Source organism: Dermochelys coriacea, chromosome 3 (genome assembly GCF_009764565.3).
Source record: "Dermochelys coriacea isolate rDerCor1 chromosome 3, rDerCor1.pri.v4, whole genome shotgun sequence".
NCBI classification, from domain to species: domain Eukaryota; kingdom Metazoa; phylum Chordata; order Testudines; family Dermochelyidae; genus Dermochelys; species Dermochelys coriacea.
Window position 1 is genome coordinate 137,596,707 of NC_050070.1, and position 23,946 is coordinate 137,620,652.

General features: G+C 40.0%; 1 protein-coding gene across 2 annotated transcripts in view; it reads left to right on the forward strand.

The window, feature by feature from the left end:
* The window catches only part of RYR2 (ryanodine receptor 2), a 735,866-nt gene that overhangs the window by 534,479 nt on the left and 177,441 nt on the right, over positions 1-23,946 (forward strand). For both annotated transcript variants that reach the window (XM_043511417.1, XM_038395332.2), the window contains 5 exons: positions 3,560-3,686; positions 5,653-5,768; positions 11,999-12,063; positions 13,347-13,468; positions 16,724-16,773. In XM_043511417.1, coding sequence (XP_043367352.1) covers positions 3,560-3,686; positions 5,653-5,768; positions 11,999-12,063; positions 13,347-13,468; positions 16,724-16,773 — 480 coding nt within the window. The remainder of the gene's footprint in view (positions 1-3,559; positions 3,687-5,652; positions 5,769-11,998; positions 12,064-13,346; positions 13,469-16,723; positions 16,774-23,946) is intronic.

Here is a 23,946-nt window from a genome sequence, read left to right on the forward strand (position 1 = left end):
TGGGGGGAGGGGATTTGGACTTCTGAAGAATGTTGCAGGATGATTAGACATTTGGAATGGGGAGGTGTATTTGACACCTGAAAAGGCAGAGGTGTTGCTGCTGTGCACTCATTAACTAAGGGGATTTACAGGCAAGGAAGGCAGCATAAAGAGGGGTGCGTTTTTATTGAAAACTTTGCAGGGAGTTATGATGAATGATAGAGAGGGTGTGTGCTACTTGGTAAGAAGTGTGGATTGGTTTGGCAGGTGAAAAATGGTTACGATTGTCCAATATATTTGCGGTTTTGTGATATAGTGAATATATCTGTTTTCCCACAGATGAAAATGGCAGACTAATAATTTAGCTGTCTGATACAGGTCATGTATATACATAGGGTTATATTATCTTGTATGGTTTTGTTTAAGTTCTTTTTGCAGAAGGATCTTTCAAATTATGATCCTCTGCTGCCACCTAATGGTCAGGTACATTCAGTACAATAATATTCTTTATAGAGTTCTCTCCTTGTACATGTGGATCTTTTCACTGTCTTTAATTATGAAATATGAGTCTTTGATGTGTGGGCATATTTATGTGGGTTGCTATTTCAGAGGGAAAATGCAAGATTCCAGAAAGCTGTAGTTTTCTGGGAGACTTTAAAATGCTAATTTTGTAGATCATTTTATCCAGTGAGATTCTCCATGCATTGCATACAGAATATATAGCATCTCATTCAAGGTAGAGCAATTTAAATCATTGATTGGAAAAATAATTTAAATTAGGTAGAGACTTTATAAACCTAATTCAAATGTGTGCTATTGCAACTGTAGATATAAATTCATAGTTAACTAAATCATAAATGCTGGAAATTTTTTAAAAAATTTCCCTACCTTGAATATTACAAAACTGCTATAGGAAACAAATGTTGAAAGTGAAGGCGCTGACGCTGCAACCACTTAGGCTAGTACAAAATTTACTCACATGAGTAGTCCCACTCACTACAGTGCAACTGCGTATGTTGCCAAACTTTAAGTATGTTCATAAGTGTTGCAGCAACAGGGACCAAAACTGAATTTTCATCAAAAGTTTTTGTCTTAGTGACACAAAACCTTGGCCACTTCTAAACAAAATTGCTTCAGTGTTATTGTGAAAAGTTATCAATACTTTCAGTATGTTAAGTTTTTGTGAACTTTTTTTTAGACATTTCAAAATTTTCAAAAATAAAGGAAAGAACCTGTGCTTCAGTACATGGTACAGTACAGTTTATACTTGGTGAGGATCTGCCCCCAGGAGTCTAAAATTAGGCTTCTAAGCTTATATTTAGGTACCTAAGGGTGAGCTTTTCAAAAGCACCTGACTTAGAAGCACAAGTCCCATTGACTTCAAACTGCAAACCTTGATGGAACTTGGTCAAAGACTTTCATTTTTCCTGACTTGTGGCAGTTCAATATATAGAAAGATAGTGCTGGATGTAAATTTGGTATGGTGTATTTTCTTATTAATTTTGTGTTTGAGTTGTTTTTGCAATAAGGATGGTAATGAAGCTATTTTTTTTAGTATAAATGAGCAATTTAAATGTGAAACTTAAGTAAAAAGTTTGTATGAAGTCTACAAACAATTAAGAAACAAATAATAAATTACAAAACATCCATTTTAGAAATTAACTCTGTAAATGGTAAGAAAGTAAAAATAAAAGTAGCAACATATAAATAAAACTCCTATAAATATGCGTAACCATTATTCACATGAGGTGTCCCATTTGTTTCTCTGGAGATACTCATGTGAATAAGAACCACTCACATGGCTAAGGGTTTATAAGATTGGGGCCTTAGATATAAAGGTTGAACCCTGCTCTGTTGAAGTCAATGGGAGTTTTGCCATTGACTTCAATGGTGCCAGGATTTCACCCAATATCTGTAACTGATATTCATGCACTCAGCTGTATAATGAATGTTAACACTTTTTCGTCAAAGACAATACACTTTTATATTTTATTAAACAATTTTCACGTATGCATATCTCCCTCAAATGCACAAGCTCTTCTTACTAATGAAAAACTCAGTTGGTTGTTTTGCTTTCTTATGATTTACATTGGATTTGGATGTCTATTTATTTTGTATGTGTTTTTCATGTCTGTCTAAAGGCATAGCATTGAGAACTCAGCAGCATGTGTGAAACATGACACGAAAACCAAAGATACCTGACATTAATTTAGTATCTGCACCCATTTGTTTTAATGGAGGAAAACATACATTTGACTGCCAGGGTTTCATTTTTCATGCATTTTAAAGACCTTACTCAAACCTCCTGAAAAATTCTAAAGAATCTCTTTTTTAAAAGCATCTCTTCTTATGTGTAGTGTTTTCTGAATTGGATTTGCTTCCTTGCTGTTATATTTTTATTAGAGACTTGCTGTGATAACAAAATACTTACCTGAAGTTATCATTTTTTGTGATGTCATAGTAATTTACCCAGCAATTAATTGTGGGCTGTTAGAAAATAGTGACTTCGGGTGAGAAATAAGTATTGAGAGCCAATGAATTCTTAAGTCCGAAGAAAAACTCAAAGATAATGTTTTTATGTAAATATGCACACTGGTAGTTGTAATAATTATCTTATGGATTTATCCTCATGAAAAATTGACTATTTGCAACCAGTGAGAAATTAAAAAGCCGTATTTTTCTGGAAAATTTTAAATTTTATTTCCTTAATTATCTTTTTTTCTCTCTCCACCACAAAAAGCTGGTCAGAGTGATCAGTTGTCTGAATTATCCCTGAATATCATGTTTTGCACATTTTTCCATGTAGTAATGACTTTTTATTACTATGAAATAGATCCACATCACAATTTGATATTTATCTTGATACACTTTTATTTTGCTAAAAATGTGAGCCCTTTGTTATTACCACTGTATTTATAAAAAGCAAAGAATTCTGCTTCTCAAAGGGGCAAATTTTGGTTCCCCTTGAAGTTTCTGCCAATGACACACAGTATTTAGCAGCAGTGTTTTTGAATTATACTATTTATATACTAATTATACTATAGTGAGCTCTTAAAGATAACTACAGCTTGTCGTGCTGGACATTTTCTTTTGGACAGGGAGTAGAAAGAGGAGAAAAAAGCAAAAATGTAAAATCTAACCAGACACAAGTTTTAGCAGTGAGGGAGTGGTGATGTGCGTTGAAGCGTAATCACTGGCATAATGTCAAGTCATAATTGTAACTTTAAGTGCTTTTTCCCTACTAGAATTTTTTTTTTATCAAGGATGTTGATGCTTCTTTCTACCATGAGGTTTGCAGGTCTTGGGAACATTTGACTAAGTTACAAATAGTATGTAGTCAGGTCTATAAATATACTTCAGATGTATATTCAGATCCTCCGTGTGGGAAAACAATGTGCTTAGTGAAATAGAAAAGTATATTATTGGTACTTTAGAGTGAAGAGGAACCTATCATGTATTTTACTAGTTGTTAGAGTGACCTACAAAGCACTGCATGTTATCACAGGCTTGTTACAAACAAGGACGTGCCATCTAACCGCATGTTTTCTAACTACTTTGTCATTTTCTTGACATTTTGTAGTAGGAGGAGGCAACCATCCTCTGCTGGTTCCCTATGACACGCTGACAGCCAAAGAAAAAGCCAAAGACCGAGAGAAAGCACAGGATATTTTCAAGTTTCTACAGATCAATGGATATGTTGTCTCCAGGTAAATTCACATCCAATACAGAATTTGCTTCTCAGCAGATAATTAACCCTCTTTAATATCTTGTTTAATATAAAAGGATCTAAAGGAGTGTTAAGCTTAAGGGTTTTTTTAAGATAATGAGGGAACGATTCTGCTTGGCCCTTACGTGAGTACATGGTAAGGGCAGGATGGGGAAACAGAAACTTTCCCCAACCTAGCTCACAGAGCCCAGGCAAAATTCTAATCTCTATAAACTGGGGAATTCTGGGAGGTATTCTACATCAGTTATTCAGTGCTCCTCAGAAAGCTCCCCTGTATCTGGAGTACTGTCAGCTCCAATGGGTTCCCCTGCTCCATCACCTGCTTTCTACTCTATATTCCACACTTAGGGAAGGACTCCCAGCCCCTTCCACTGCCCTGGGGATGCTGAGAGACTGTCTTATCCAGGGGGCGAGGGGAAAACAGGCCTCAAGCCTACAATTCCCTCCCTCCCCCAGTACCAAGGAATTGTTTCTGCCCATCTCAGCTGGCCAGGACTCTATTTGCCTCTAGGAAAGCCTGGCTAGATCCCTCTGTGGCTTAGAGGTAGCCTGTGAATTGACCTCCTGCTTCCACCAGGTTGTCTCCACTCATCCACAGCTGCTGCTTTTCTACCTCTTGCCTCAGGGCTGGCCTCTGCTCCAGCTGCCACTGCTGCTGCCCAGTCCCTAACTCGTGGAGTGGGGGGTGCCCTGCCTCCTCTTCTCCTGGGGGCATGTGGAAGTCAGAATTGTCCCTAGCTGCTACATCTGTGAGCTCTCCTGCAGTTTGTCATTCCAGACATTGCTCCATTTTGCTCAGCTCAGCTGCTGTTTGTTCTGCAGAAATAGCAGTCTCTGGAGGCCCAAGAAGGCTTTAAATAGAGGTGGGGTTGGCTGAGAGAGCCAGTCACCTCCCCTCATCTCCCCTGGATGAGAGGCAGAAAAATCTCACGCCTGTCTTGAGGCACATTCCCACGTGCATTTTGAGGCATGAAGAAGCTTAGCTCCAGTATGTCGGCATGAGCTCTCCCTTTTCTTTTCTAGGAGTTAGCCATTTCCTGCTGATCCAACCAAACTTCTCTCCATTGAGATGGGGAGAGGCATTTAAAATTCAAACTCCATTGTAGTTGAATATATGGTACTTTAGATAAAATTTACTGCTATATTGTAGTTAATCATTGGGAAGTAGTCATATACTGTCTAGGATTGTCAAAGGTAAAACAATTCAGAATTGGATGCCCCAGATTGGGAATCACAATTCAATAAGAGGCCCTGATCTTCAGATGTCTTATTCACTTAACTCCCTCTGAAAATTAAGGGTGTTATTTAGCTATCTGAATCATAGGGTTAGAAGGGACCACAAGAGTCATCTAGTCTAACTCTCTGCGTACATGCAGGATTTGTTGTGTCTAAACCATCCAAGATATAAATATGCATGTGGGTGTCTAACCTCAGACATCCAGTTATGAATATTTTAGCCTATGATTTTAACTTAAAAATGAACTGCTGAAAAAAATTTAGTGCCATTTTGGCAAAAATTCAATAAGATTAAATAAAACTTGAGTTTTAATGCACTGTTACTACTGAATGTTTTTTCTGTGAATATGAATATTTTGGTAGCTTCAAAATTACTCATCTTGGAGGGGTCAAAGCTTAGGAAACATTGTAAGACAGTAATATTTAACTGAGAAAGAAGCTTAAAATGTGGGAGCAATATCTTCAGCAAAACCCTTTTTCCATAAGCCTTATTTGAGGAATCTGTATTTTTGTGTAACTGGCTAAAGTATAAGTAAAGGTATAAAGACGACAAATTTGTGTGACAGAAGAAAATTTGGCTCCAAATAAGAAATGTTCCTTATCCTATCAGACAGTTGAGAAGTACCAGAGTAGGTGGCTGTGGGTTATTTAGTGAATTAAGACTGCATTGAGTCAGCCTTCAGTGGGTGGGAAATTATTTCTTATTTCAGAGGATTAAAGGACCTGGAGTTAGACACACCTTCCATTGAGAAACGATTCGCTTACAGTTTCCTTCAGCAGCTGATAAGATACGTGGATGAAGCCCATCAGTACATTCTAGAGTTTGGTATAGTACCTACTTATGTTTTTACTAAATATTTTAACTGATGAAATTTGCATTGAAAAAATTAAAAACAAATGTATAGTTTCCAAAAATATCCTTTTCTTAGAGTGCATGGTCTTTTTCTGAAGGACATTAATTATGTTTTTTGGAAGGTGTCAGTACAATGGCTATAATAAATCTTAGCGTTGTAGACATTGATTTAACATCGTATCTGTGGGGTAGTCCTTTCAAACTTCATCTAGTCACTCCTGAGATATAGGTTTGAGACAAAAGGCTTTCAGCCTACCCATATGATAACTTACTTAGAATCATATCATCTTTAAGATTTGTAATATTACTATCACCAGTAGTAGTAGTAATATAATAATTAATTAATATATCATTATCCAGAGTCTGAGAGTTAGAGATGAAGTGAGGAACACAAACTGACTCCTGGCTCCGCAGATAAAGCAGTGAGAAAACAGCAATTTTTGCTCTGTGGAGATGATCTATATTCTGCATATTTGTGTGCAGCAGGTGGCCACAAACCAATCCTTTCAGATAGATTAATTCAAACCTACAATTTTCTTATTCTCTGGAACCTTCCATCATACTCTGGAACATCTTACTTACAACTCTGTATGACTCCAGCTGCCTACTGAACCTGGTGGCCCCATCTTCCTGGGACACCAGCTGGCCACTCCCTCAAAAAAACCTTGGCAGTATCATGTTTGCAGACAAGGAAATAGCCTGTCCACTCCTAGTTCTCAGAGGGTAACAGTAGAAGTAAACCTTTCTCTCTGATGGTGCTACACTAAGCTTCAGAGCTAATTACCCCCTAGTTTATACTTTTAAATATTGTGACCAAGCTCTGTCCTTGCCTCCGTGGGTCCCATGTTTCCTGGCGGATTTCGCTAGCCTCAGAGGCTCACTGTGACCCTCCACGTAACCCTTCTTTCTCTAGAGACAAGGGTCACAGTCTACTGAGCCATTTTCATCAGAAGCCAGCGAGGGAGGTGAGGAGAAGTTTTCCTTCCTTGTACAGTCTCTGTTGTCTCCCAATCTCAGTGATTAAACAGGGGGCAAAGGTGGGGGGGGAGCCCGGGCCCACCCTCTACTCCGGGCTCCAGCCCAGGGACCCTAATAGTATCAGCTATGGTAGCTGACCTTTTAGAAACAGGACATGTACAATTCCCTGGGCTACTTCCCCACACAGCAGCCCTCACTTCCTCAAGCTCCACTTCACCCTTACCTCAGGGCCTCCTTCCTTGTGCCTGATATGGTGTGTACTACTCAGCCTCTCCAACCACGCAACTTCTTCCCACAGCTCCTGACATGCACACCCCCTTGACTGACTGGGAGGCTTTTAACTAGTTTCAGCCAGCCCCAGATTGGCTTCAGGTGTCCCAATCAACATAGCCTTCTCCCTGCCTTCTGGAAAGTTCTTAATTGGCCCCAGGTGTCTTAATTGACCTGGAGCAGCTTCCATTTCACTTAACCTGGTACCAGGGATTTGTTTAGCCTGGAGCTAATATATCTTCTATCTCCCACTACTTTTCTATAGCCATCTAGCCTTGCCCCGTCACAATATATAAATAAATAAATATAGATGTCCTTTCCATAAAATAAAAATACAAATATTAACTTCACCATAATTCAACATCACTTCTAAATCATGTAATCCCCAATCAGCAAACCAGGCAAAATAAAAATGAAAACTGCCTCTCTCCCCATCAGTTCTCCTCCCTCACAATCCCCCCGCTCCTTTTTCAAAATCTGAGAAAAAAAAAAGCTCTTTCATGTGCCCTGCAGGCCATCCAATTCAGGCTATACCAAGAACATGTGGGGAGGAGTGAACTCCAAAGCTATGGGTCCCTCACAGAGAACCAGCATCCACTTCTCATCTACACCAATGAGACTTTGGTTCAAGTGGCTCTGCTGTTCTCATCTGTGAAGTAAGGCAAGGGGAGAGAAGTGGTGTCTGTGGTCGATAAGTCCAAAGCTAAGCTGGGGGTCACAGCCAGATGTCAGGAGGTCATGACTCCCCTGCACCTTCCATCTTGCTAAATGTGAGAGGAATCCCAGGTGAGGGGGAGGCTCTGGGGAGTGGGGAAGGGCCCAGTATGGAAAAGATTGTGAACCACATTCCTGAGTTATTTACTGTTTTATACATGAAAATCAATACTTTACACTCTACTCAAAACCCCACAGGCAACTAGTGTAGCTCATGGAAGTTCGGATTCCTTGTGCTTATGCCAATGTATTCCACTAAACAAGCAAGCCACCACACTCATGGCTAGCTTCAGTTTCCACATGGTGTTAGTGTTCCAATTCAAGATTTCTCTAGTAACCACAAAGAACATTATGGGGCTTCACTTCCTAGTGTTGACTGTGAGGGAACCTCTGAGGATTTGCTAGCTACAGTATTGCACTATTTCTTCAGGGCTCTGCTTGCTTTACAGAGCCATATGCCATACCTGACCGAGTTTGGCTCTTTTCTCTCCTTTCCATAATTACTTTGGAGATTAGAGAGGTGTATGGGCCTTATTTAGCAGTCATAGAACCCAGGAAAGATTCATTTGGGAGGCAATGGGAGAGGGAGGAGACATCAGGCCCTCATTGAAGACACCAGTAGAGAGTTCTCGGACTTGACTAGAGGGAATCAACTATTGGTGAGAGGGAGGGAGGGCTGGCCAGCTGGGATGAAGAACTTCCAATTTCCATTCAATGTAAACTCCTTCCTCCTTAATTCACAAAACACTGTGAATCTCAAACCCCAATTTAGTCCAAGTCGTTCAAGGTTCACTGTCGTCTGCTTTTAAAGGAGCAAATCAAACCAGGCACCGGCGCTGCCATGTAAATCCTACCGGCAGTGGAACATGTGCACAATGGCTTCTGAAATGTCCATGAGCATATGAAAGGAATGTCCTTTCTCCCCCTTATCCCACCCCAAGCATTTTCTGAGGCTGAACACAAGGCTTGAATGTTCAGCCCTGCATACATAACCCCAGAAATGTCATAAAAAGTGAGCTCAGCTCAGCATGCCTTTCCAGCAAGATGGAGTTATGCCAATGGAAAATGAAGGTTTGACATCATTTAAGTAGAAAAAGAATTCATGCCAGTTTTTGCACAATGTAAGTGAAAGATGCACAGTGCATAAATAGTGACAGATTAGAGATGCACTTCTATGGAATAGATTTCCATGAGTAGACAAGTAGAGAGAAGGAAATTTAATTTATGATTGGTAGTCTGGCATTGAGATTCAGGCTTTGTCTACACACAGTTTGGGCTATAGGAGTGTGAATTGCAGTGAACACTGGTGTGCTGTGCAGTAACTCCCCTGTGTGGACAATGTAGGCACAGACTAAAAGGTACCTAGTTCATGATAATGTAGTCCTATTTAAACAGCACTAAGTTAATGCAAACTAGGTACCTTTTAGTTTGTGCCCATAGAGTCCACACAGAGGAGTTACAGTGCCGCAGACTAGTGCACACCGCAATTCAGGCCCCCTGCAGTCTGAACTGCGGGGCTATACCTTAGAAACAGATCAGTCTGCTGATTTCCCATTGATTTCACTTTACCCATTTAGTTAACTGGGGTGAATTTGATCCTAGATAGAGGTTTCTGCACAAATCTGTAGAGTAGGAGGGTGGAACAAGTTCCCCTGGTCTTGGGACATCTATTCAGGAGAGCACATGTATCCTCTTGTAGTGCATCCCGTCTGCACTCCGCTTGCTCACAGGAGCGCTAGGGCTATCTACCTATCTAGATTAAGCACTTCAATGGCCCCCATTACCATCTAGATGAGTCCTTCACTGTCTTTAGCATTATTTTCACAACATGCCAGTGAGGTAGACCCCATTTTACAGATGGGGAACTGAGAGATTAAATGATTTGCCCAAGGTCACCCAAGGAAGTCTGTGGCAGAGTAGAGAATTGAACCCAGGTCTCCCATGTCCCAGGTTAGTGCCCAGTCATCCATCCTCTTTGAATGAGCATTTTTCTTCAAATTTCCTATCACTGACATACCACTAGCACTCTTCCATTGGGGTAGTAACTGCTAGCATTTTAACTAGGGTGACCAAATGTCCCGTTTTTATAGGGACAGTCCCGTTTTTTGGGACTTTTTCTTGTATAGGCGCCTATTACCCCCCACCCAATGTCCCATTTTTTCATAGTTGCTATCTGGTCACCCTAATTTTAACTGCTGTGTTGTCTTAACCATGGTCAGAGTAGTCCTGGAGGTAGTGGCGGATTAATGATTTTGCCGCCCCTAGGCCCAGAAGTAATTGCCGCCCTCCCCCCCAGCTCACCTCCGCTCCGATTCCGCCTCTTCCTCTGAACGCGCCACCAGGTCCTGCTTCTCCCTGCCAGTGCTTGTGTGCGAAACAGCTTTGCGAAGGAGGGGGGAAGGGGGGAATGTGGCGCACTCAGGTGAGGAGGCAGGGCTGGGGTGGGGATTTGGGGAAGGGGGCCAATAGGGAGGGGGCAGGGAATGAGGGCGGGGAAGGGTGGAGTTGGGGCGGGGGCGGGGCGGAGGGTGCGAACCGGCACCGGGGGAAGCAGCCTCTGGCTTCTATTATAAATTTGCCGCCCCTGCAAATTTGCCACCCTAGGCCTTGTTGGCCTAGGCGTTAATACGCCGCTGCCTGGACGACACAGTGGTTTAAAATACCAGAGGGCCCAGGTACCTTGTCTACACTAGTGCTCCCATAATTTCTTCTCTCAGTTTATCTACACCACACTGTTTGGGGGAATTAGATGAAAAATGCCTAATTAGATGAGGTCTGGGAGGAATTGTGCTTCCACTATGACAGTGAAGCTCTTCAATGCTCCCTATACAGGACAGATCCGAAAAGATGCATTCCAAACCTGAATGTGCGTGAAAGAGCACGCTAATAAACTTTAAAAAAGGATTCAGTTCGTTCATATAACTTCTTACATTATCACAGGTTTTACTCCTGGTGAGTGTAATTTGCCACAATGGCTGGGCAACATCAAAGCCCTGGTTAAATTTTTTCAACCTTCTGGACTGTTAAAGTGAGGAAGACTCTTATCTGCTCAGAGCCTTCTAAAACAGCATGTGTTTTATTCTGTGCAATGAACAGTTGTTGCTCATTTGATCATGGTAAATGTTTCAAACTCCTTGAAAAAAAGAATTATTTATTTCCCTTCCTCTTCGCAAAACAAATGGGATGGAAAAAGTTACAGATTTTTTGCTTCACTTGGACGTGTTTTACACTAATTGCTTATCAGGATTTGCAGATTGCAGCGGATGTGTTTATCAAATGGTATCTGAGTTTCATTGTAGTGTGGTAAGTGAAGTAAGTTTACTCTCCAGTGAGTACTTCTTAATTAATTGCATTCTTTAGACAGAAAATTCTTAACCATGCAATCTAAATCCCATAGTTTTGTAAATTAGAGGGGAAAGCTGGTTTAATCATAATCTTTGTAGTTCATATATGTAATTACTCTTTTGAGGTATTGAGCTTCCCTAATCTAACTTTAATTCTTTCTGTGGAATTCAGTTAAGTGATTTGAGAGAGAGATATTTTTCTCTCCTTTATCATTTTATTTCTTACGTTTTTTTTTCTGTACTTACACTCAGTATGCATCACACTGAGCACTGCTACTGAACAAGAGAACCATAACAGCAGGCCCGAGAACTGAGTGCGAGATCTGTGGTTGAAACCCAGTCAGATTTCCTTTCCTGCTACTCTTGTCCTACACACAGCCTTTTCACAGAAAAAGTCATTAATTGGCTCCTAAAACAGGCTTTTATAATGGGGAAAAAGTTGGCTAAATCAAGTAGGGACCCCAAATTCTGGATGGGATTTTTTGTATCAAATGAAGTCAATTAAAAGCTTCTCTGATTTCTTTTTTTTTTTTTGTTACTTTTAGCTTTATTTATATATGTTAGCAGGGTCTTTATAGGACGTTACCAACTTTTTCAAAAATAAGAACCCTGAGCCAGATTCAGACTAGACAAAGCTCCATTGACTTCCAGGGTGCTACACTGATATACACCACCAGAGGTTTTGGCTCCTTATTTTTACCCCCTTTTCTAATGTATCTTATATTGGATGAAGCCTTAAAATACATATGTAACTAATATATATTATCTGAAGCATATTAAAACCTAGCCCTAAAGAAGAGAATCAAATTACTTCCTCTGAAGTGTGCATATTTAAAGTATAGAATAGCATGTAATTTTATTTATTCAGTGTGCATCTTAAACTCTTCCTACTCACAGATGGTGGCAGCAGAGGCAAAGGAGATCAATTCCCTTATGAGCAAGAAATCAAGTTCTTTGCCAAAGTAGAGTATATCTTTGCTTATCCCTTTTCAGTGCAGAAACTGCTTGTTAAGAAGCATGTTTGTTCTTGTTATATTTGCATTTGTCTACATTAAATGTGTATTGAATTTTATTGTTATACTGTTGACAAATGAAAAGCTACACAGCTTGAGCAGACTATCACATGAAATATATCTATGAAAAAATTACATTTTTCTCCTTAAATTCCCTTTATTTCCTTTCTTTACGGTATACAGCATATCATGCTAGGTGTTCATAATCTCCCCACGTTCTCCCTGTACTGGTTTAGCCCAGTTGTGAAGGAGGGTAGACTGTGTCTCTACTATATAATCTTTAGACAGTTAATGTGAGCTATACTTGGAGAAAATACAGCTAGATATTTCCCAATGTCATCTTCCCGTTTTCTTTCCTTGTTTTAAAACCTATCTTGATGTCTGGTTGTGCCAAAAACGATTTATCTTTTGTACATTAGGAAATTCTGCTTATACCTTTGGTACTCATAAGTTTGCCTGGTGTATGCATATTCAAGGTGCCTTTTCAATCCATTAATGAATAAGAAGACAGGTGTTGCAATATTCTCTGACCCTGATTCCCTAGCAGTAAATTATAGTCTTTGTACTATAAAGTACTGTCACAAAATATATCACCATCTGCAATTTCATCCACTGGGGAACTCATGTTGCTTTTTCCTTTCAAAATTATTCCCAAATGAAATAAGGTTTGTAATTTTTTATTTTTATTTTTTTGAATCCATGCCTGGGTGATGGATCAGCCGTAGGCACTGAACAGTGGGCTCTGTTCATGGGTTAAACTCCATTTGGTGGCATGGCACTGTTTTTGCAGGAGAAGGGATGGGAAATGATGGGAAAAGATGTTTGTTGGGGAGAACAGTTAGTTTTGCTGGAGACTGAGTTTTGCGGGGAGCTGCTCTCAGGCTGGCTGCTGTTTTGATTAGTTTTTTTTTAAGCTATGTCAAAGCCATCCGGAGTAATAATAGATATATTTTATTAGAAATATAAATAAATAACCTTTCCCCCTTCATATCCCTCCTAAAAATCCAGGAATAAAGTAGAAATTCACTTTAGTTCATGTTTTTGGTTGACATCCTAAATACTTGTTTAAAAAGAAGGGGAATTTAAGGATAAACAGAATTTAAAGAGAAAAAAACATGTTACATGTTAAGAAATCCTTCTTGCCATGAAACTGTGATGTGAAATGAATATTATGAACTAGAGCACGAGAAGCCCTGAGCTGACTGTGCCTGTTTTTCTCTGATGTATTTCAGGTTGTGCTCCCCTTAATTGATCAGTATTTCAAAAATCATCGGCTGTATTTCCTATCTGCAGCAAGCAGGCCTCTGAGCAGCGGGGGACATGCCTCTAACAAGGAGAAAGAAATGGTGACAAGGTAAAAATAAATAAAGAACAATAGTTGATGTGTAGGCAGGTTTTAGCTTAGTTAGGGGAGGTAAAGTAGCCTTATGGAAACACAAGTGATCTAACGTTTTTCATTTTCTTTCTTGTATTAAAAAGATTCATTGATGTTAGAAGGGAGAATTCACACACACAAAAGTCTGTGTGTGTTTCAGACTCTGAATCCAATAGTACTTTTAAAAAGCAGTGGTTGTTATTCAGGTAGGCAGGAATCTAAATTTACTTTCACGTACAGTACAGATAAGTACTAAGACTGTGTAAAAATTGCTGTTCATGCAAAATTTCACAAATATGTTCAAGAACAAAATTTAACCATGGCAGATTATGAGAACATATTCTCATCCTGCTCTGAGAAGAATCAAGGTGTTCTGTGTATAATATAGACTCACACCTTTTCTGGGACATTCTTAATAATAGTAACACAACATAAGTCTCAGCCCAACCCTTCTCCCGAAGCTTGTCTCTTCTTAGGCTTTACCTCCAGATACCTGTTTGTCTTATGTAAACTCCTGCTAAATTGTCACTTCCACCTCCTCTAAACCAGAGGTCCCCAAACTGTGGGGCGCACACCCTTTAGGGGGCATGGAGGAATATCGGGGGGATGTGGCAGGCCCATCCCAGCCCCTACAGGGGACAGGGAGGTAGCACCACTCAGTCCCTCCCAGCTTCGTTCTGGTCCCGCCCCCACCTGTGTCCCTGGCTCCCAGCCCTGTGCCTGGTCCTATCCCCAGACTCAATGCGGCTCTGCTCCCATCTGCTTATTAGCTCTCGACCTCAGCCACTAGCTGCGGCTCAGTTCCTGGCCCGGGGCCGAGGCCAAGGCTGGGATGAGGCTGGGAGTGGAGCTGCACCTGGCTGCAGTCCCCTTACCTCTCTCCACTGCCCCCCACCCCAGGGTGTGGATGGGGTGAGCGTGGGTGTGACCCTCAAAAGTTTGGGGACTGCTGCTCTAAACTAAGGGTGGAGTTAAAAAAGCCACACCAGTCACAATGAGTCAGCAGGAATCAGTCAGCATATCCAGCCACCATCTTGGCTGATGCCAGAGAATGGACTGGGGCTCTCCAGAGCTGCAAGCATGAGCTGCTACAGTTTGAGCCAAAGTTCACTAGGTTGGGCTTTCTCAGACTGATGTTCTCTGCAGATCAGCACAGAGGGAAGGCTGTAACACACACCCCCCAAATATGGAAGGCTGACGTGTTTACATGAGGGCTATTCTCTGGTAGCCTTATTGAACATGACTCATAATAGTTGGCATATTAGAGCAAACTAATGGCCCATTTATTCTGACATCTTGTTTCTAACATTGCTTTGTCTGGAGTCCTTCAAGGAATTTAAAAGACACTGTAACACACCTGACCAACCATCTATTACTAGCCTGCAAAATTAATTCTTGATGATGAATGTTCAAGGGCTATAGGAACTCCATCTTACAGTCCTCTGCCATGAACCATCCTACTAGCTGTCCAAAGATTTCAGGGGCCTTGAGAAAGGCAAGGTAAAACTCAAGAACGGAAGGTTTAATTTCAATATTGAGCTTAGGAAGTGTATGGGATTCACCAAAGCTGTTTTTTATGTCTTAATTGTTTTCAGTGTCCTTTGGACCCTGGCTTCATGTAGGTTTTTCTCAGGATGGAAAGACAGTTTGTCTTTTGAAACACCCAGCAAAACCTACATTTTCTTTTTGGCAGTAAAGTAGATGAGTTTTGAATTGATAATGGCAATGTAGTGATTGTGTAGGCAAATCCAACAACCACTTGGTGCTCAGCAAACACACACGGCCTTGGACAGTAAATCTTGATGTGTTAATTGAGTGAATGTGGGCCAAGACACTGAGGTTATCCCCAGCATTTTATATAAAGTACCATGGAATTATTAACTTCTACCTTTTTAGTGACCAGAGTCTGACAGAATTGGATTTGATTTAATGTCTTCTCTGTTAAGACCAGCCTACTTAGCAAGGCGGCCCCTCTTAGTACTGCAATTTTGTAGGATCGATTCTGGATGAGCCCAAGTATCAGGCCCTTGGCTTTGTTGCCAGCTGGGTCATGCTAGGCATGCTAGACATCCTTCGTGAGCTCAATTCCACCCTCAACTATGTGAGCACAGCTTCTACTCAAGTTGATGAGTGTTGTGCTCATACACTGGCAGGAGGAATAGATTGACCTCTATTTAATGTGTTTCTGTTTAAATCAAAACGAATTGTATATGATAACATACTTTTGAAAATCTATTCATAGTTTTTTTTCTAGTTTTTTCACTAGATGGGTCAGGGGCTGGATAATGGGACATGTAGTGTCTTTCCCTTTGACATCAGTGGTTGGAATTAGGCCCAAGATGCTGGTGGCCAAAGTAAAATGAGATGATATTCTTAATACAGTTTCTAATGGACTAAGGTCTTTGCCACAGAAGATGATACCACAGTAGACATCAATATACACCCGGAGTAATGTTCTCCTAAGAGATGCAAAGGATTGAATTGGGCCATGAAGAGTGAGCTATTCTCTCCGTGGAGATGGAGATGAAGGTTGAGTCAATGGTTGGGGGGCAGTGTGGGGAAGCTTGCACTACTGTTCCCTTTTCTATGAACATAAACATAAAACATAAAACTTTATTACCCATTACACTCAACTGGGCACCTTTCATCAGTGCTAAAATTAATTTAAACATGTTAAAGCCAGTGGTCATATCCATATTTTGTTTGATTTAACCACTTAAACTATTGTTTATTTAGTTCTAATCTTAAATCATTTAAGTTAAATGTTTTAATGGACAAGATTTCTTTTTAATTATCTAATCTATTAAATATGATGAGATCCAAATTGGACTAATTAAACATTTACCATCAGACATTTCTATTAATCTGATTTCCTTACATTTCCCCTGCAAATTTTCAAAGATATTTTGAATAGCCCACTGACTGCATTTTAGTTTGTAATACTTCAATGAGTATTTCCTTGTGGTTTTTCATATAGAACGCTTTTATATTACTTAGCTTTGCTTTGAGTTTTTTGTTTCTTTAATTAGAATATGTGCTTATTTAACCATGTTCGTTAAAGATATGCACTTTAAATCTCTTTCTTTAGTACTCTCAGTCCCACATTCTGCTTAGAGAATTTCTGCGTGACATCATATTGCTTTTTCCTGCTCATATATCAGCTGTTATTTTTCTTTCTTCTCCCTTTTTTTTTCTTTTTTCCCCTTCTTCTCTTTATTTTTCTTTTGTCTTCAGCCTGTTCTGCAAACTTGGAGTTCTTGTCAGGCATAGGATTTCACTGTTTGGTAAGGAGACTGTTGACAAATACTAGCATGGCCATCACTTGGTTTTCTTTGCCATTTTTGCGCTGTGTTATGTACCGCCTTGTTGCATGTTGCATGGCTGAATGCATGATCTTCATGGGCTACTAATGATCCTTTAGGTTGTTAGATCACAGCAGTTTTTAGATGGACTAAAGAGCTTTTGTAGTAATAAAAAAAAGTGTGTGTAAATCTGATTAAGAGGGGATCGATTCTCAGGCTCTTTGTCCTATCAAGGAACAGAATTCAAACAAGATCATTATAAAAGTATTTGCTGCTTTATACTTATTCAGTACTGGCCTGCTAAAGTTGAAACAGATTAGCATTTGCACATTTTTTTTATCTCTGAAAGTCACTAAAGCAAAGTCTGTTGTGGGCTGAAATGCTTAGCTGATATTCCACGGAATTCTTCCATTCTCCCAAATGTGCTTAACTCTAGCTCTGCATGTCTATCATGTTTCAGACATCACTGACTATAAAAGTGATCGGGTGAGTCCTTAATTTCTGCCTGGTGAAAATCACTTCATTATCTATTCTATACCCATGGTACAATCATTCACTCTCTGCAGTCTTTTCTAATGTCATGCTGATAGAAGGCTAGCTGAAAATATGTCCCTATGTACATATCTTCTATAATGGGAGCAGTGAGGACTTTAGCATCCATCATTATCCATTTGGATAATTATCTGGATGATTCCAATTTGATTAAAAAATACAGTTCTTAACCCCAGTTCCCATATATTCCTTTCTATTTGAAGGGAAAATACCTGTTTGCTGCAGCACTGTGATATTCCAAAAGTTTATAAACCCTTCTTGTAATCAGTAAAATGAAAAAAATATGGAAATTAGTTTCAGACTTCTGGGATAAGCAAAGTGGACACAGTTCACCTGTTAATCATTTTACAAGACCATTACAGAAACAAAATTACTAGCCCAAATTGTGAGAGATTGTTTCATCTTTTTGTGATGTAATGTCAGTAAAGTGTGTCACACAACTGCTCTTCATGTATGGTAGGCTGCTTTTCCACAAAATATTACAACCTCTCTTGGTTTATTTTGGTGCTTACCAAGTCAGTCACAGTTAGCATGATTTGACAGATTGTCCATCTTAATATTCTATTATTTTACATTTTGGGGAAATATTTTCAGGAGTAGTCTTTCATGGATTAATCTCTTGGATTATTTTTTTAGGATTGGTAATGGGCAAACTGTAAAAACTGAGATTGTGAACTTCATATAAGGTCTGTGATGCTAGACGGAGGACAGTTTGCACTGTACATCCCAGCCCAACCAGCCTCCATTTGTGGATTTTGTGGAGAGGGCTTTGCTGGATCTATGTGATGGAGGATATAGATGCCACAGAAGCAGCTGAGCCTAACTACTGTGGGTGCATCTTCATTAGGAAAAACAGTTGGTTCTTAATCTGCGTTAGCTAACATATGGTAAATACCACAAAGTAAAATCCTCATGACTATACAGGGCAGTTTGTAGTTTTCATGTGTATTAGCAGGTTGAAATAAAGACTGGAGGAGCCTAGAGTTTCACCTTGAACTGCTAACTCATGAGAAAATGACAAACTGCCTTCTCTTCACTAGAATTTACGATAGCTAACTTCAGTTAAGAACTCACGTTTTTTTCTAGTGAAGACAAGACCTGTCTGGAAGAGGAAAAGCTCCACATGAGGGTGAATTCTCCACATGCAGATCTAGGGGATACAGTCAGGTTCTAGGAATTTACTTTGCTTCTTATGTGTTTTGGAATGTGTATTTGAATGAAAAAACAAGCTTAATTGTAGCCTCAGTATGGGACTTGATACCAGCTGGACATTAACTACATGTACTGTAGTCGTGTCCCTGAACCTCCAACTGCTAGAAGCTGGGACTGGACAGCAGGGAATGGAGCACTTGATAAATTGCCCTGTTCTGTTCACTCCCTCTGAAGCATCTGGCACCGAGCACTGTCTGAAAAGATACTGATGGATGGACCATTGGTCTGACCCAGTATGTCCGTTCTTATGAGTGGTATGGGATCTGTACACTACTCCCAAAGATAAATTAGCATACTGTGTACAGTAAAAGGAAAGACATTTGTAAAAGCTGTGTTGCCTTAATTTTGAGGAGAGTGCCACACAAAATCAGAAGCTAAGCATGATGGCTTGCCATACAGAAGAGCCTGAAGTGTGTTAACCACACTAGATTACTGTGACTGGGTCCCTGGATGGACCACACTGAAAATGCCAGACTCGGGGCAGACTGCAAGAAATAGGACAGACAATCCCCCAAACTGGTATTTTATTCTATAATTAGATTTACCAAAGAGCTCCTGCAGTAGCACACTGGTTAACAAGAAGCCAAACACGGTCCCCTTTAGGCATTCCAGCCCTTGGCTCCCATCTAGACAGTCTAGTGTAATATAGTGATAGGTTACTGAAAACCCTATTAATCATACTTAAAGTTCTACCAATCCCAAAAGATCAGACACTTGCACTCAGGCCAATATGTACTTCAGATCTTACCCAAATAGCCCACTGGCAGCCAATCCTTTGTAAACTAACTAAAGATTTATTCATAAAAGAAAAGAAGGGAGTTATTAAATGGTTAAGGAATCATATACATACAAGTGATTTTCAGTGTTCATATAACATCACTGCTGTGATCCTGATCCATCTGCTGGCTTGCAAAAGTCTCTTTGGAATTATCCTAAAAGGTTAGAATCCAAATCCAGCTTAGATGTAGAGTCTGTTAGAGTCTTTCCATGCCTTTTCCAGAGTATTCCATGCAACTACTTGGAAGATCTCAGTCCCACAGATTAAACTTTCTCTAGTTTAGCAGACTAGAGATGAAAGGATCAGGCCTGAGGCTGAAGCAGGTTTTTCAAGTACTTTGAGCACAGCATATGACTGAGGTTTTTTCTTTGTTGAGAGCACACTGTCCCATCACTTAGAAGTTAACATTCTATTTACTATGCATACACAGGTAATCTAGTTATATTGATTAATGTAAGGCAAATGCTGATCATAGATTATATCCTGGATAAATAAGATGAAGACAATATATGTAATACTGTTAATTTCATGCAGTGTCTCACATCTTTGATCTTAAGGTCTACTGAACACAGTTGCATTCATAATGTAAAAGCAATTAAGACATGAAAGGAATAAGCATCTACAAACTAATTGGGTTACATTGTTAAACTTCGCAAAAAGAAAAGGAGTACTTGTGGCACCTTAGAGACTAACAAATTTATTAGAGCATAAGCTTTCATGAGCTACAGCTCACTTTATCGGATACATTATAAATTATATAATATAAATTATATATATATATATATATATATATAAATTATAAATGCATCCGATGAAGTGAGCTGTAGCTCACGAAAGCTTATGCTCTAATAAATTTGTTAGTCTCTAAGGTGCCACAAGTACTCCTTTTCTTTTTGCGAATACAGACTAACACGGCTGCTACTCTGAAATCTATTGTTAAACTTCTTTCAGAATACAGGTAAACACAGACTTAGCATCTACCCTTGATTTCTATTTGGCAAATGAATGGGTTAATGATTGCTGGTCTAATACATCTCTTTGAAATTCACATACAAGTGAATTGTCCTGATTAGGGTGACCAGAAGTCCCGATTTTTATAGGGACAGTCCCAATTTTGGGGGCTTTTTCTTATATAGGCATCTATTATCCCCCACCCCCATCCCAATTTTTTACACTTGCTGTCTGGTCACCCTAATCCTGATACAATTGTAATGCATCATTAAGTTGTTATGGGTCATACACAGGTTGGCTGGTCTGCCAGTGTCACAATTACTAATATTTTTAAGGTTATTCTTCAGCATGGACTTAGTATATGCTGATCATTGGATAACTGAGGTTTAACAAGGCTAATTTACTGTTTGAGAGCTGCATTTGTGCACTCAGGAGAGTACATTTGTGCACTTTCATTATTATTAATGGGTTGAATTTTCCATAAATTATTTGCAGTGGAATGAGCCTTTGAAATTATATTTTCCTCATTTAAAAAAAATTTCTATGAATAGTTTAATTTATTTTTCAATATTATTTAACTCTGGTATGAGATGCTTTCTCTTTATTTTCAGAGCTATCAGTGTATCACCCCAATTCTTTATTCTCACTATTGAGGACAAAGTGACATACAGTCTGAAACAATTGTTAGCCATGCTGCTAACTGACCAGTTTTATCCCATTCACTTTCATGACTAAAGAGGATATTACTCAGGAGGAAAACTCTGTGGTGATATAAAGGGGGAGGGGATGCTGTTTCTGCCTGATTGTTTGCTCCTTCCTAGGAACCAGCACAAATCCCTCCATTAAGGCATCCTGGAGATGAGTATCCATGGGATTTTGAGTGCAGAGTGTTAACACTGAATTTAATCACCAACATCAGTTCCTGAAGTATCTAGGATTTTTTCCTCAAGATCTCCCATCCAAGTGCTGATTAAACCCAATCATTTTTCTTATGAGATCTGTTGTGATTGTAGCCCAGGGTTGAACGATCATTTAGATACCTAGTGATCACACTAACTTCTAGGATGCTTTTAGCTTGAACTCTTTTAGTGAAAATGTTTTTGTACTTTCAATTTTTATTGTTCCTTTAGCAGTTACTTAGGTATACAATTCCTTTAAGGTCTAGTGGTTTCTTAGCTTTGATTTGTACCCTGTTGTTTTAAAGTGTTTTATAATGGAAAGGCTATGTTATGGATTAGAAGAATGTGTTCTGCATTAGGCTCTAGTACTGTGCTCTGGCTGTTTGGGCAGACCTGCCACAGTTGTGTTACTGCTGTAGAACTTTGTGTTGCATCAGTAGAATTCACTTAATTAGAAACTCCTAATTTCAGGTATTTGTAACTGATTGGTGATCTGAAATTTGATATGTGGTCTCAGCCTAGAAGCAAAATAGTTTTTCCCTACATTCTGAAATAAAAAAAGATTGGTCTGGTCTTTATTAATTTAGTGGCATATATACATAAATTAAAAGCGAGGGCATCTAGTTTTGTGCTTGTATGTGTTGAAAACACAGTGGAAACAACTAAATGCTCTAAATCAAAAGAAATACAAAGCCCAGAATTCTCACTGTCTGTGCTCCTATGTTTGAGAAGCAAATAGTGCTGTGAAGATGTTGGGCCAAATTCACCAATTAAAGTAAGAACATAATTTTTCCTGACATACCTAGGGCAGACAATCCAGGAGGAAAGGAGCATACATGCTAATCCGCAAAGTTCTCTCAGGTATAATGGGTCTCCCAATCGCTGGCAGTAGTTTTACTATAACTTTGAGTGTAATAAGTACTGAGTTATTTTGAATACTTTTCTCCAAATTAGGTCCAAACAAAACATATGTGAAGTTCAAAAATGTTTAGTTTGCTTTTTACAGTATTAGCAATTCAATTTTCCTTGGCTACATCCAGAATCAGAACCTGGGCTTTGAAAATACCTCATGAAAGTTTCTTCTCACAAAGTTTCCAGGCAAAACAAAATAAAGAAGTACTGGAAATCTCATAATGGACTTCATTCTTGCAAAATTTCCAGGCACATTTCCAGACCAAAGAGGTTCAGATAAGCAGCTGAACTTGGGATGCTTTTCCAAATATCTCGAATATTTGAAGTTAAAAAACCGGTAGACACTGGTGATGCTATGGTCTATTTGGGAAAGCATAGTTGTGGAGGAAGGCTGTACCCTTCAGTTGCTGCTGTGCTAATTTACATGAGGAAGGTTATAGGAGTGGAACTGAAGCACATACACCACAATCCTCCAAAAATATGTTCTGCTTACCATTAGGAATAGGAAAAGATGTCAAAAAGATACGGATCTTCTGATTTTTAGTTCTCTCCACAATTACTAAGCTTTCTTTAAAAAAAAAAAGTCACCCCTTTCTGTTGCAAAAATATAGCTATCATAGACTATGTCTACACTAGATGTCTTTCTCAAAAATATATGGCCCCACAAGTAATAGGAACAGTGGAAGTGCTAGCGTAGACAGATCATCAGTGTTCTAACTACTGTTGTCGTCTAAACATGTTTAATACATGTTGGGCAGAGGTTTCCAAATGAATTGTGATTATATTACAATAACTAAATGAAGAGTAGTGAATTAAGGTTGGTTTTTCTACCTAAGTCCTAGTTCCCGCAAAGACTTGTGCATGTGAATGGTCCCACTGAAGCTAAATTAATCCTGTTAATACATTTTTTTCAGGCAGGGCCTTAATTTAGAATTTTTGGAATTTTTAAACTTTCTGTAATTTCTCAATCTTTTAATATTACTTCAGTATAAGTCTGATATGTTCCAGTGAAGTTTTATCCTATTTTTACTATCAGAAAGAAAGCACACGCACACCCTCCTGTGGGGGTAGTCTTAAAAATTGGCTAGTTTTCAGCATGCTTAGACTACAGTAGGCTCCACCCTACTGACCCTCACTATAGAGACTAGCTGACCCTGATAAAGCACATAACTCTTGCTGTGAATGTAAATAAGAGAATGTATCAACCAGTTCCTGCTGTGAGATTATGAGTAAGGCTACGATTTTTTCACTGTTATTTTTAGTAAACATCATGACCAGGTCATGGGCAATAAACAAAAATTCATGGAGCCCGTGATTTGTCCATTACTTTACTACAAATAACTGGGGGCAGGGCTAGGTAAGGGGAAGGAGTGGAGTCCCATGTGGGGGGGACTGACAGGCCAAGCCCCCCACCATGTGGCCACAGCAGAGGGCACAACCATGGGGGGCGCACAGCCCCTGCTCCAGAGCTGGCCCAGCTGTGGGACGGGGTGAGTGACTACCACTGCAGCCCCCACCAAGCCCCAGCACGGGGGCACATGACACTGGGAAGCCGCAAGGGGCACGTGCGCCCCCAGCTGCAGCCTCTGGCGAAAGCCGTGGGGCTAGGGTGCACTGCTATGGCTGCAGCCCCCCCAGCCTGGGATGCCGTGGGACTGGGGCACGTGTCCCCTACCAAGTCCGGGACGCCGTGGGGCTGGGGCGGGCGCATGGCCTGGCTGCAGCTGCCGATGGAAGTTGCGGGGCTAGGGCACATGGCCTGGCTGCAGCTGCTGGCAGAAGCCCTGGGGTGGGGTGCTCGGCCCCAGCTGCAGCCCCGCCAAGCCTGGGACACCGTGGGGCCGAGGCATG